Source organism: Pelophylax lessonae (genome assembly GCF_965119305.1).
Source record: "Pelophylax lessonae genome assembly, chromosome: 12".
Classification (NCBI taxonomy): Eukaryota; Metazoa; Chordata; class Amphibia; order Anura; family Ranidae; genus Pelophylax; species Pelophylax lessonae.
Window position 1 is genome coordinate 63,227,481 of NC_138779.1, and position 15,125 is coordinate 63,242,605.

General features: G+C 43.0%; 1 protein-coding gene and 1 pseudogene across 2 annotated transcripts; one reads left to right on the top strand and one right to left on the bottom strand.

The window, feature by feature from the left end:
• Positions 1 to 364: 364 nt before the first annotated feature.
• Positions 365 to 1,457, top strand: ARPC4 (actin related protein 2/3 complex subunit 4; the record flags this gene model as incomplete). The annotated part of the gene is given in 2 exon segments (XM_082273914.1): positions 365 to 559; positions 561 to 1,457. Coding segments are annotated over 2 exon segments (495 nt in total). The 3' UTR covers positions 861 to 1,457.
• Positions 1,458 to 13,268: 11,811 nt separating this feature from the next.
• LOC309568397 (small ribosomal subunit protein eS25-like) lies at positions 13,269 to 13,659 on the bottom strand (annotated as a pseudogene). The gene has a single exon. The product of its transcript is annotated as a small ribosomal subunit protein eS25-like (transcript).
• Between the last annotated feature and the right edge of the window lie 1,466 nt (positions 13,660 to 15,125).

The following is a 15,125-nucleotide window of genomic DNA, read 5'->3' on the forward strand; positions in this document are numbered from 1 at the left end:
GAAGTATGTCAAGTTAAAGCAGTTTATTAAAAGAATAACACTTACAGTGTAGTAGAATCAGATAGACGATAGTAACAAACAGCCGAAGTCTCGGGGAACGCTGCTTCCGCGTTTCGGCACTTGCGTTCCACCCGGAGCCCGGAAATTACGTAGCACGTAACATAATGTGATCAGACGCATTTCGTCAGCGTGCAGCTGACGTTCTCAAGGGTCATATCATATAAATTGGCAGGACATGAATACCAAGAAAGTGCAATACAGTGCAAATGTGTAGATGTGCATAGCAAACCATATAGTCAATATATAACCAGCAATCAGCGCGTGCGCGGAGCTGTCACTTCCGCTATTAGGAGCTACCAGAGAGATGTCTGCCACACTGCGCCCATATCTCAACACAGTCCGAGGCACCTTACAGAGAAACTTCTCTTCACAGGTGGTGGAGAGACATTACAAGCCAGAAGTGGAAGTAAGGAGTAGTAAAGAACTGCTCTTACAGCTGGTGGTCATAAGCAGAAATGAAAAGGAGAAAGTTCTGATTGAGGGATCCATTAACTCTGTTTGCCAACAGCATCGCTGTGAAACAGGCTGATGAAATTGAAAAGATTTTATGCCATAAATTCATGCGTTTCATGATGATGAGGGCAGAAAACTTCTTCATCCTGCGTAGAAAACCTCTAGAGGGATATGACATCAGCTTCCTGATCACAAACTTCCACACGGAGCAAATGTACAAACACAAGCTGGTCGACTTTGTCATTCATTTTATGGAGGAGATCGACAAGGAGATCAGCGAAATGAAGCTGTCAGTCAATGCCAGAGCTCATATCGTAGCCGAGGAATTCCTAAAGAACTTTTATTAACCGTGTCTGGACGGCGGATGTGACTCCCTCATTTTTGCTCCTGGATCTCTGCATTGCTGCCCCTCAGGGGCGGGGAATTAAAGGGCCGAGGGAGGGGGCTTGCATTTAGGTGCAGAGTAAAGGAAATCAGTGAATGTCTGTCAAACCTCAGGGGGAAAATGTACACAGCATTTACCTTCATTCCAAATTCCCCCACAGGATGGGACTGAATATTTTTATTGTTATTTTGAGAGAGAAAAAATGGGCTTGTCTCAATCTGTAATCTTCCTTTTTTTATTTTTTAATATTGCTTTATTTTTTGTTTTTTTCTTTATTGCAGTCTTTACAGAGAAGGTCATTAAAGTGGTTTTCAGTAAGTGCCCACAGCTGGAACCTTCAGTCATATTGAAGGGGCTCCTCTCGAGTGCATTATCAGCTCTTGCTGCTTCCCCCCACAACCCCCATCAGTGATTTTTTTTTTTTTTTTTATAAACTCGGCCAAGGATCAAACTCAAAATACACAGCCTGGTGCATGTATTATTGGCAGCGGGCTCATCTTCCTGCTCCTTGACAGGTCCATTAGCAAGAGCGCAACCGTTTTTACTTACAAGACTGCCAGAGGTATTTTCTCTCAGCAGTCTCTACAGGGTGGCCTCCCTCGCAGCTCATTCAGAGGAGAGATTTCGGGACTGCTGTGCTGTCGCAGGTCAGAACACACCTTCATATTTCACTCCAGACATTTGCCAAATCATGAGGCTTGTCTCTGAAATAGTAATTGCAAATTTTCAGAGCTTTTTTTTGTTTTTGTTAATCCCCCCCCCCCCACGTTATGATAATTGAAAATCTAAAAAAATATATATCCTCTATATCTTCTGCTTTTTTTGCACTTAATGTAGATTTTTCTTATTCAAAAATAAAACCTTTTTGTCCTGTCTCCTAAAAAAAATAACCAGCAATCAACCACAAATTAACATAACAAGTCCATAAATGGTGAATAATAGGGTTGAGCGAACACCTAGATGTCCGTGTTCGACGGGTTCGGCCGAACTTTAAAAAAAAGTCCGGGTCCGTGTCCCGGACTTTTACCGAACTTTTCCCGGACACCGAACCCCATTGAAGTCAATGGGGACCCGAACTTTAAGGCACTAAAATGGCTCTAAAACACCAAAGGAAAGGGCTAGAGTGCTGCAAATGGCAGCAAAACGTAATTAAGAGCATGGCAAGTGCTCTGCAAACAAATGTGGATAGGGAAATAACTTAAAACAACAAAAAAAAAACAGAAAAATAAAACAATGTTCTTCTTCATCTCTGAAGGACGAGGCCCATATGGAGAGGGAGGGAGGTTGAGGTGGTGGTGGATGTGGCGGTGACATAGGCGTGCGCACAGGGTGTGCTGGGTGTGCCTGGGCACACCCTAATCACCTAGGGCACATAGCATTGCCAGTGAGGAGATGGGAAAGATCTCCCTGGGACCTGCTCTGCTCTATTTCTCCTTGCCTACAGGTACATGGCCCCGATACATTACTCTCCCTGCTGGCAAACACATGCATGTGTATTTCAACTTTGGGGTGCACACCTTAATGCAATAGGCTGCGCATACCTATGGGCGGTGTAGGTGGAAGCGGCGGTGGAGGAGGACCAGGGCCGGATTAACAGCATCATGGGCTTGGTGCTGAGGATTTTGAAGGGCCTTAAGGGCCGTGCCTTGCCATGCACCCAGAGGAGGAAGGGTGCAGCCATGCATGCCTAATTCAACATGGGATGCTGTCTCTGAAGCCCATAAACACATCCATGCATCGCCAACTGTCCCTCCTTGTCCGGCCTTCACGCTGTGTGGGGAGGTTCTGAGGGTGCTGCCTGGGGAAGCGAGCATAGAAGCCAGACTTCTGTGTTTACAAGTGACAGAAGAGCGGTAACAGTGAATATGGCCAACCCGGGGCCTATATAAAAGGTAGGGGCCTGGAGCTGCAGCTCCAATAGCCCCTACATTAATCTGGCCCTGAGGAGGAGGACGAGGTAGCCAACACTGCTTCTTTTCAAAAATTTTAAATGAGGGTACACCCCAAAAGAGTGAGAAAGAGCAAAAATGGAACAATGGGTGGGTAAGGTCGGTATCCATTGCTATTCTGCATAAGGTACGGAAAAGTCCCGTGGGATCCATGCCTGGTTCATTTTAATGAACGTGAGCTTGTCCACATTGTCTCTGGACAGGCGGCTGCGCTTGTCTGTTATAACGCCCCCAGCCGTGCTAAATACCCGTTCAGATAATACACTGGCTGCAGGGCACGCCAGCACCTCCAAGGCGTAAAGGGCAAGCTCAAGCCATGTGCCCAATTTGGAGACCCAGAAGTTGAAGGGGGCAGACCCGTCATTCACTACATGTAGGCGTGTGCACACATACTGCTCCACCATGTTGGTAAAATGCTGCCTCCTGCTAAGACGTTCCATCTGAGCTGCTGGTGCTGCTGTTTGTTGTGGCGTGCTGACAAAGCTTTTCCACATTTCGGCCATGCTAACCCTGCCTTCTGAGGTGCTGGCAGTGCCCTGGTTGCGTTGGCGACCTCCTCCTCCTCCTCCTCTGCCTTGTGCTTCCACTGTGGCCCCGCTGTCAGATGGGAATGCCAGCAGCATGGCGTCTACCAGCGTGCGCTTGTACTCGCGCATCTTGCGATCGCGCTCCAGTGAGTGAATTAAGGACGGTACGTTGTCCTTGTAACGGGGATCCAGCAGCGTGGCCACCCAGTAATCAGCACAAGTTAGAATGTGGGCAACTCGGCGGTCGTTGTGGAGACACTGCAGCATGTAATCGCTCATGTGTGCCAGGCTGCCCAGAGGCAACGAAAGGCTGTCCTCTGTGGGAGGTGTATCGTCCGTGTCCTCTGTATCCCCCCAGCCACGCACCAGTGATGGCCATGAGCTGGCCTGGGTGCCACCCTGCTGTGAACATGGTTCCATCTCCTCCTCCAGCTCCTCCTCCTCCTCATCCTCCTCATCCTCCAGAACTGTGCCCCTGCTGGACAATTGCGTCCCTGGCGTTTGCGTGTGCAGGAACCCACCCTCGGAGCCCCTTGCGAATGACTGCCCTGAAAGCCTTGGAAATGTTACCTCTTCATCCTCCTCCTCCTCCTCATCCTGTGCCACATCCTCTTCCATCATCGCCCGAATTGTTTTTTCAAGGAGGCATAGAAGTGGGATAGTTAAGCTGAGAACGGCGTCATTGCCACTGGCCATGTTGGTGGAGTACTCAAAACAGCGCAACAAGGCACACAGGTCTCGCATGGAGGCCCAGTTAAATTAAATAGCGGAATAGAAAATATGATCCAAAAAAAGTGTATGTATATCACACGTACACAACCACACTGGGCCCCAATTACTATTGTTTGTACCCCTAAAAGGCTAGATGAGGAGTAGGGGGAGTATGGAACAGGCAGCACCCTCAAACCTTCAGAAGTATGAGATGAACCCCAACAACTTGGAAAGGTGGATCTCTCTCACACGTACCGACACAGACTATCCCGCAATTCAATTGATCCTCAAAGGTTTTTATTGAATAGCGGAATAGGAAATATGATCAAAAAAAGTGTATGTATCTCGCACGTACACAACCACACTAGGCCCCAATTACTATTGTTTGTACCCCTAAAAGGCTAGATGAGGAGTAGGGGGGGTATGGAACAGGCAGCACCCTCAAACCTTCAGAAGTATGAGATGAACCCCAACAACTTGGAAAGGTGGATCTCTCTCACACGTACCGACACAGACTATCCCCCAATTTAACTGATCCCCAAAGGTTTTTGATTAAATAGCGGAATAGAAAATATGATCCAAAAAAAGTGTATGTATATCACACGTACACAACCACACTAGGCCCCAATTACTATTGTTTGTACCCCTAAAAGGCTAGATGAGGAGTAGGGGGGGTATGGAACAGGCAGCACCCTCAAACCTTCAGAAGTATGAGATGAACCCCAACAACTTGGAAAGGTGGATCTCTCTCACACGTACCGACACAGACTATCCCCCAATTTAACTGATCCCCAAAGGTTTTTGATTAAATAGCGGAATAGAAAATATGATCCAAAAAAAGTGTATGTATATCACACGTACACAACCACACTAGGCCCCAATTACTATTGTTTGTACCCCTAAAAGGCTAGGAGTAGGGGGAGTATGGAACAGGCAGCACCCTCAAACCTTCAGAAGTATGAGATGAACCCCAACAACTTGGAAAGGTGGATCTCTCTCACACGTACCAACACAGACTATCCCCCAATTTAACTGATCCCCAAAGGTTTTTGATTAAATAGCGGAATAGAAAATATGATCCCAAAAAAGTGTATGTATATCACACGTACACAACCACACTAGGCCCCAATTACTATTGTTTGTACCCCTAAAAGGCTAGGAGTAGGGGGAGTATGGAACAGGCAGCACCCTCAAACCTTCAGAAGTATGAGATGAACCCCAACAACTTGGAAAGGTGGATCTCTCTCACACGTACCAACACAGACTATCCCCCAATTTAACTGATCCCCAAAGGTTTTTGATTAAATAGCGGAATAGAAAATATGATCCCAAAAAAGTGTATGTATATCACACGTACACAACCACACTAGGCCCCAATTACTATTGTTTGTACCCCTAAAAGGCTAGATGAGGAGTAGGGGGAGTATGGAACAGGCAGCACCCTCAAACCTTCAGAAGTATGAGATTGTGTTCACTGTACCCCACAAAGATTGAGTTCACTGCACCCCACAATGATTGTGTTCACTGCACCCCACAAAGATTGTGTTCACTGCACCTCACAAAGATTGTGTTCACTGTACCCCCCAAAGATTGTGTTCACTGCACCCCACAAAGATTCTGTTCACTGTACCCCACAAAGATTGTGTTCACTGCACCCCAAAAAGATTGTGTTCACTGCACCCCAAAAAGGATGTTGTTCACTGCACCCCAAAAAGGATGTTGTTCACTCCACCCCAAAAAGATTGTGTTCACTGCACCCCACAAAGATTGTGTTCACTGCACCCCAAAAAGATTGTGTTCACTGCACCCCAAAAATGATTTTGTTCACTGCACCCCAAAAAGGATTTTGTTCACTGCACCCCAAAAAGGATGTTGTTCACTCCACCCCAAAAAGATTGTGTTCACTGCACCCCACAAAGGATTTTGTTCACTGCACCCCAAAAAGATTGTGTTCACTGCACCCCAAAAAGGATGTTGTTCACTGCACCCCAAAAAGGATTTTGTTCACTGCACCCCAAAAAGATTGTGTTCACTGCACCCCACAAAGGATTTTGTTCACTGCACCCCACAAAGATTGTGTTCACTGCACACCAAAAAGGATTGTGTTCACTGCACCCCAAAAAGATTTTGTTCACTGCACCCCAAAAAGATTGTGTTCACTGCAGCCCAAAAAGATTGTGTTCACTGCAGCCCAAAAAGATTGTGTTCACTGCAGCCCAAAAAGATTGTGTTCACTGCAGCCCAAAAAGATTGTGTTCACTGCAGCCCAAAAAGATTGTGTTCACTGCAGCTCACACACAGAAAAATGGATGTGGATCACTGACACCTGCCTATCTCCAATCCCACACCACACAGCAATATCGATTGTAGTTTGTAGAACACAGTTTCCCTAAAATTCAGCAGACTCTGTCCCTAACAGGATTGAGAAGAGATCGTAGATCAGGATTGAGTGCAGATTCACCCCACCCCCCACACAGCAATATCGATTGTAGTTTGTAGAAGACACTGACCCTATAATTCAGCAGACTCTATCCCTAAAATGCCTACAACTCGCCCTGCCTAAACACTCCGACCTGTCCCTCAATTCTATCCGGACACAAATGGTTTTTTCCTGCCTATCTTTCCCTAATCAGCAGCCAGCACGTTGATGTGTGCTCTGTCCCTGAATCTAAGCAGCATAATGACGCCGCTGCGGCTGCCTCGAACTTATAAAGACTTGGTCACATGCTTCAGACGGCCAATCACAGCTACTGAGACATTTGCAGGCATGGCTGGGATGGCTTAAGGCACACCAGTTAAACGATTGTTGATTGGCTGTTGAAAGCCCGCCATGAAAAGAGCGCCAAAGCATGCAAAACCCGGAAATAAAACGACCGAACACGGATTTTTACCCGAACATACAGTAAAGTGTCCGTGTCCGTGTTCGGGTACAAAAAATCCAATTATTCGGTACGAACACGAATAATACAGTCCGTGTTCGCTCAACACTAGTGAATAATCCATAAGTGAGATAAATCAATCCATCCAGAAAGTGCACTGTGCAGTGTAGATAGATACAGGGGTCCGTCACCAGCAACACCCTCTAAAACATGCCTCTTACCAGATAAGCAGGACCATAAATTATAATGGTCAAACACGCCAAGACATCTGGTAAGTACAGCTAATCATCCAAAGAAGAGAGCGGCCATCAATAGACAACGGATCCCATAGAATGACTCGGATATGTATAAAGACATACATATTCGAGTCACTCTATGGGATCCGTTGTCGATGGCTGCTCTCCTCTTTGAATGTTGGGCTTTAATAACTGTCAGGGAAAGTACAACACATCTAGACATAAAGATGATACAATATTAAAAACTTTCTTTGATTTAAAATAATTTGGTTTTAATTAGGTTCATGGTTTAAAATGAATTACCATGTTCATTTATATACAGTATAGTCTCTTACATCATTCTATATATAGCAAGATCTCCTAAATAATTATGTAAATCATAATAATAAATGCAAATTAATTAAATCCACAGAGAGTGAAATGTTACCACTGGAGCTTCAGCCCATTAAACAAAGAATTCAATTTAAATTAAGTAGAACAGCTTGTTTTACAGCTTTCTATACTCATTTCAGAATAGTAATTTAAACAAGAGATGGATTTGGGGACACTTTGAATCCAACATTAACACAATGATAATTGAATTTTACAATAGTAGGGACTTGGATAATTTATTGTCAACTTAAATACAATCATTTGAAAATAAAGAAAAATTAAAAGTTTATCAAATGGGATTTCTGAAACCAGACCCTGCTGTCCAAGCCATTTGAGATTCAATTAGTAAATGCAAAATTCCTCTGTTGTGAAACTATGCTTTGAACATTAAATTGAAGGCAATGGACACAAGAGAAATAGGCAGGTGATTAAACACTTTAACATTGTCACAATTATTATATCATATAATTGGTATAACCCAACAGTGTCCCTGCCCTAGGCAATAGATTGACAAATCCCAATCACAAAGATCTTGCAAGATAAAAGACAGCGGTCTATTAGTTTGGATAGAATGATTTAGATAGCATTAGAGGAGATTAGTATTAAAGCTCCCATAGATTACTCATTTTCTTTGTTCAGCCAGCGTGCCAAACCAACCCCCCCCCCCAAAAAAAAAGAAAAAGAAAAAAAAAGAAAAAAAAAACAAACAAAAAACAAATGATTTCCCCATCTACACAAACAGGGTGGATAGAGGAAATTTCCCCACTGGGCTATTGTATTCTGAGAGTGGGGACACCTCTACTTTCAGAATATACTGATCAGCAGCTGCAGGCACTGGTTGACAAAAGTTTTCCAACTTTCCTGTATGACAGCAGTCAATCAGTCTCTACTGCCATAAAAGCTTCCTACTACCTGTCAGCGGCAATGTACATTGAGCCACACATTCACAGATCAGAGTATGTCACCCACTCTGTACTGTGGTAATGTGATTCCTGTGTGCATGTGCATGTCTGGTCTTTTTTTCTTTTAAAGCCTTTTTCAAATTTAATTCTGTTACTTTTGATTTCTGTTTCACAAAAAGTTTTTTATTTGTATGCATGGAAGTGTTAGGTTTCTTACTGTAACTTCAAAGCTAGTTAATATGTGGCCCAGCTTGTTTTGCTATTACCATCAGATATGTACAGGCCAGGTTTAGGACACACTGCATTAAGCCTAGTGCATACTATCAGTTTTTTTTATTGTTCAACTCAGCGGGCAAAACAGAGACAAACGGAAGAGCTCAGGAGGAGATCCTATACTAACAATCTGATGTTAGTACAGCAATCCCCCTCGCTGAGCAATTGTGTTCTGACACCCCCAGAACAAACCATCAGTGCTCTCAGCCATTGAGTGCTGATTGGATGCTGATCAGCAGACCTTTTTTAGTCATTCCCCTTTTTTGTATTTTTTATTTTTTTATAATTGTGTATTTATTGAAGATTTTTATACAAAACAAAACATTATGACAAAAGCCATTTAAAGAAAGAGCTTTAAGGTAACAAAGGTTCAGAAAATAAACAGTGCTTGTGCATAGCATAACACAGATTATGTTTGAAGCTTCAGGATTACGCGAGTTAGACATGTTTGGACACACCAAAGAATACAGAATACATGAAGGAATGAATTGACAGAACAAAAAATAAAACATAAAACTAGATATTAGAGGTTCGAGGTTCAGAAGAGGGCGCAAAGTGTGTGTGTGTGTGTGGGGGGGGGGGGTGTAGGGTCTCACCATAGATAGAATGGTCCCAAATCTCCCAGCATTTGTTAAAATATGGGAGAGTATCAGAGGCCTTAGCAGTAAGGAATCCCATTCTCCGGATTTCAGCAATAATAAGCAAGAGTTGAGATTTAAAAGGTGGTATGTTGGACAGCCACTAAGAGGGATTGTTCTTCAGGGCGCTTATAATATATACCTGTATGCTATCAGGCATTTTATCGACTTTGCGACACCAGAGAAGGGAAGACCCAATAAGTAGTGAATAGGATCCAATGGAAAGGACAGGTTAAACAGTTGTTCAAGCAATAACATAACCTCCATCCAAAAAGGTTTCAGATGTGTACATTGCCAAAAAATATGGAAATGTGAACCCACACAAGACAACATCACCAGCATAAAGCTAGGAGCAAGGGGTTTTGGAGATGGAACATCTCTGGGGTTTTATACCAGAACATAAGTATTTTCAAGGTAGTCTCTCTCTGCACCACACATCTGAATGATTAAAAAGCAGACGTCCAAATCTTATTCCAAGTCTGTAGGGAAATAGGCTTCTGAAGAATATGTGCCCATTTTCTCATATAGGGCTGGGTATCTTCCGAGAGAGGACCAGCCTTCTGAAGGATTTTGTATATGGAGAAAATCAGACTGCGATGGTATGGGCCTTGAGCGCATATATAGTCAAAAGTGGAGGGCCTGTTTAATGTAAGGGATGGGGATAGTGACTGGAAGGAATGTTTGGCTTGCATATGAAAATAAAACGTAGCTTTGGGTATATTGTATTCTTCATGGAGGTCCACAAAAGAAAAAACCCTGCGTGATACAGGGTGAACCAGATTTCGAAGTTGGAAAAGAGGGGGATGTAGCCAGGAGGATATGCGCCATAAGGATAAACTGTCTGGCAAAATTGGATTGAATGGTATATTAGCTGGGGGGACATGATGAGGAGAGAGAGTATCTTTGACTACACTTCCTCCAAATGTTTAAGGTGAACAGCAAAGGAGCAATACACATACGCTTCAGTACAGCATCGGTATGGAGAGGTGAAGACCAAATCAGAGAGCATGGATGTACAGGATATAGGGAGCCTCTTTCAATCTCTGACCAGCGGTTGGTAGTGTGTAAACTGGAACAGGAGACCACAGCTCTTAGATGGGTAGCATAATAGTTGTTGATCATATCTGGAGCTCATAGGCTACCATGTGTTTTAGGGAGATTAATACAGAGTTGGCGACTGGACTTCCTTGCAGCCAGTGTCTTCTCTGAACACACATGTAATGCTATGGGGGACTTTATGACAGACAAAAGAGACATTCTGTCCCTAGACACAGTTGACCAACTGACATTTGTTAAAATGGATCAGCCCTGGATCAGCAACGATTACCAAGGCCCTTGCTGCAGATGTTGCAGATGACTTTTTTCATTGCTGCAGGCCTGGAATTCATCCCACCTCCTGCCATCATTGCCATCTCCTGCCCCCACGAGCACGCCTGGCCACCATTAGCATTCCCTTCTACCACTCCTGGCCTGCCACTGTTAACATCTACTACCACCACTGTATGTCTGCCACCATTACCATCCTATATTGGGCCCATTGCTGTTGTTCGTTGCAATAGCACTTTTAATTTGGCACACCCAAATTTTTTGCAGCAGTTGCAAAGTATTTGACCTTTTTCACCCGGTAATACCTGTGCTCGTCACCAATATTGTGTTGCATATGGTGTTTTAGGTAACATCCTGTGCTTTGCAGCATATTTGTGTTGCTTTACCGTATGCTGGCCCAAAGAAAACGCAAAACCTAACTTAGATAGCTGTTTCCCAAAGATAAACACTTTTTTACATATTTTTGGGCTGGGTAACTTACTGTGCTGGACAATAATGTTTGCATTTCATTATGATACAACATCATTAAAAATGGACAACATTTATGTTTCTGCTTCATCCTCTTCAGTTTGAACAATTTTGGACTTTTGTGCAAGCCTATATTATGTTTTTTGTATCACATTTTTGAGCCTATTTGAGTACACTGACATAACTCATAATTCTTTTTTATACCTGCTCTTTAACCTCTTCATGACCACACTATGGCTGAATGACAGCTACAACATGATCGAACATGCAGCGTGTTTTCGCAGGTGCCTGTGATTGCTGTGTCCTTGGGATACAGCTGATCACATATCATGGTAAAGAGTCAATCACAGCAACTCTTTACTAATGATCAGCTGTGTCCAATCACAGTTGATTACAGTGTAAACAGGATTTGCTGGCTATCGGCAGTCCTCTCCTCATGCTGACAGCACATGAGGAGAGGACAGCCAATAACCAGCAAATCCACACAGGGGGCATCTACACTGATAATCAGGGCACTGATCATCAGTGCCCTGATTTTCAGTGCAGTCCCAACAGTGCCCATCAGTACTGCCAAACAGTGCCAATCAGTGCCCATCAGTGCTGACAGTCAGTGCCTATCAGCGATGCCTATCATTGCTGCCTATCAGTTACTGTCAGTGCCACCTATCAGTGTCCATCTGTGCCACCTTTTAGTGCAGCCTCGTCAGTTCCTCCTTATCAGTGCCCATCAGTGCCACCTCATCAGTGTCCATCAGTGCCACCCAATCCATGTCCATAAGTGCCGCCTCATCAGTACCCCTCAGTGCAGCCTCATCAGCGCACATCAGTGAATAAGAAAAATTACTAATTTACAAAATTGTATAACCGAAACTAAAAAAAACGTTTTTTAAAAAAAATGCGGCCTTTTTTTCATTTGTTTAGCAAAAATGAAAAACCCAGTGGTAATTAAATACCACTAAAAGTAAGCACTATCTGTCTTAAAAAAATTATAAAAATGTTGTTTGGGTACAGTGTTGCATGACCGCGCAATAGTCATTCAAAGTGTGATAGCGCTGAAAGCGGAAAAATTGGCCTGGGCAGGGAGGGGGTAAAAGTGCCCAGCATTGAAGTGCTTAAAGAATAATAGAATTTTATTTTGTATTTTTTGCCAAAATATGCCAACTCCCAGTCTCCAAAATTGTCTACCATGCAAAAAGGTTTGCTTGCGGATTGCAACCTGTGTACTGATTCCCTCAGAAATTGTGGCCTATTCTAATGAAGGTTTTTAAAAGTGCAGTGAAATTCTGTTCAATGTTTATATTTTCAAATGTACACTTGATGCAATATTCATGCTCAATCGCTCAATTTCCAGCCTGTCCATATATGCTTGAAATCGGTGGTGCCATTCTCTAACCTTTTCCCATTTTCCCTATTTCTCTAACCCTCAAAAATTGTGGCCTATCCAAAAAAGTCATGAAGTCATTGTTCACATTTGTTTTATACAGATTTATTTCTGTTACTGTACAAAGAAAACTTGGATTCTTCCATTGACACACTTGATAAAGGATCGTGCATGCTCTGTAAGAGCCTCGCGTGTGCTCAGAAAGGCGTTGTGTTCCCTGGCTCTGTGGTGATGTCATATGCAAGCCGGCGCTGCGCCTCCACCAGTGGACCGCACAGCTAAGGGCCGGAAGCAACCTATCTCCCTGCTGAAGACACCATGCTGTACGGAGATAGAAGATCCATTACAAAACTCTATTGCCGATCTTCTCCACGCTGCTGTAGCAGTCTCATCCACGAAGAGCTTCACCTTCTTCCTCCTACTTTAATGTGAGTTTTAAATGAGCTATGTACTTTGGATTATTAAATACTACACTCAGAGGCGCTCTCCGATTTCTCTCTTTATTTCATATGGACCTGTGAGCTGGCTTCACTCTGAGGAGATGCCTTAGCCCTAATGTGGATTACTGACTTTTTACAGTGTACTATTGACTCCTTAAACCATCCAGGGTTTATTTATATTTATTTTAATTGCATTTTTATTGTATCTTATTTCATTTTACCGGTTATTATCATTTTATTTACCTGCTTTCTATGTATATGTTATGCCCTATGATTCCTCAGCTCCCACAAGTGCATTACTACCCTTTGTGTTTCTGGTATAGATTACTCGGGCTCTGTGCTTTGACACCAACTTGTTAACAGACCTTTGTTGAGCAGTTCCACGAGGGCAGTCCTGGCCAATAAGCCTCTGATCTTCTGCCTCTCAGACACCACGGCTGGAGTAATGAGCATGTAGCTGAGAAATTTTTTACACAGCTCTTCATAAATCACCTTCTCAAAGACACTAGGTTGTTCAGCTTGTCCCTCCCTTTTCCTTTTGAGCACTTCTTCTTTTTAGCCTTGCCTCTGGACTTATTGACTGGGTCATCGTTATCCTGGGCAGTCTTGTCAACATCCTTGTTTTTCTGGTCATCTTTTGGTGGCATGCTGTTGCTGTCTCAAAGGTGTCAAAGCTTTGGACAAAAAAGTAATTTATGTTTTCTATTTTCAATTTAGCACAAATATTTATTTTTTTACATTTTCATATGCAATATACCTGCTCATTCAGTGGTGCAAATCTTTAATGTTTTCCAATCTTTATTCTCCAAAACAAGACGCTAATTTTTTAATTCGACGTGTAATGTGCTTGCTCTCTCCCTTAGAAATTGTGGCCTATCCAAAAAAGGCTTCAAAGGTGTGCTTCATATTTGTGCAACATTTTTCTTTTAAATTTTAAACAAATGGACGTTTTTTTTTTTGCTTTCAATAATCTTTATTGAGTAATATGAGTAAAAGTTGAACACTTGACAGAGGAAGAGAAAGGTAAATGAAGGGGGGAAGGCCCACTTCATACTGCAACATGTGTTATAATAAAACATACATGTAGAAACAAAGGAAGAGCATGTGTGGTGAACATGTAGATATCGACTATATGAGGGAATAGTCAGCAATTTAGAATAGTGTACGCATAGGGGGTATCTTAGGGAATAATAGGGAGGGGGGGGGGAGTGGAGGGGAAGCAGAGTAATGCTAAAGGATGTAAATCAGAATGATGTGGTATAAGGAGCATTTTCCTGAATGGCTCTATTTGTTCCAGGGGGAGTTATAAGTTGATTAGTCCCAAAAGGGGGACCTTTGTTATATTATGTCATGGAAAAGTAGTTTAAGGGTGACAATCAGCTCTGGGATCCAGAAGCCAGTACTGCCATTGGTTCTGAAATTTGTCAATTTTCAAATGAGTTTTGGCAAAGAGATATTCCATACCCAGGTGTTCATTGAGGATGTTAATGGTCATACCTAAGGTGGGAGGATGTGTTTGTTTCCATAGCCAGGCAATGGAAAGTCGGGCAGCTATCAGTACGCGTGTGATTATGGAATGAAATTTTGAGGGCCAATTTGAAAGGCCTAGTCCGAAGAAAGCGATTTGTGGGGTAAGTGCATTGGACACATTGGTAACATCTTGTAAAAGGGTTGAAGCGCTCCTCTAGAATGAGGTAATGGATGGACATTCCCACCAGATGTGAAAAAAGTGACCGTCTATAAAACAGTTTCTCAAACATTTCTGGGATTGAGTTGGAAACACGAGGGCTAGCTTTACAGGGGTGTAATACCAAGAGTACAAAATTGTCATTAGTGTTTCCCAGTGGGAGGTGTTTTTGGAGAATATAGAAGAAGGATTGAAAATCACTCGATGCCAGAGAAGAGGGGGAATCTGTATTTGTAGGGTGTTTTCCCATTGAGCCATTGCCAGGGACTCAAATAGACATTATTTTTTATCATCTCAGATGCAATATGTCTGCTCAATCCATAAGAAATTGTGGCCTGTTCACAAGTGCTTAAAATAAGTGGTGAGAACTGTAAAAATGTTCCCTCCTTGTCTATGAATAAAGACACTATTTTTTCTTTATTTCATACACATAATCCC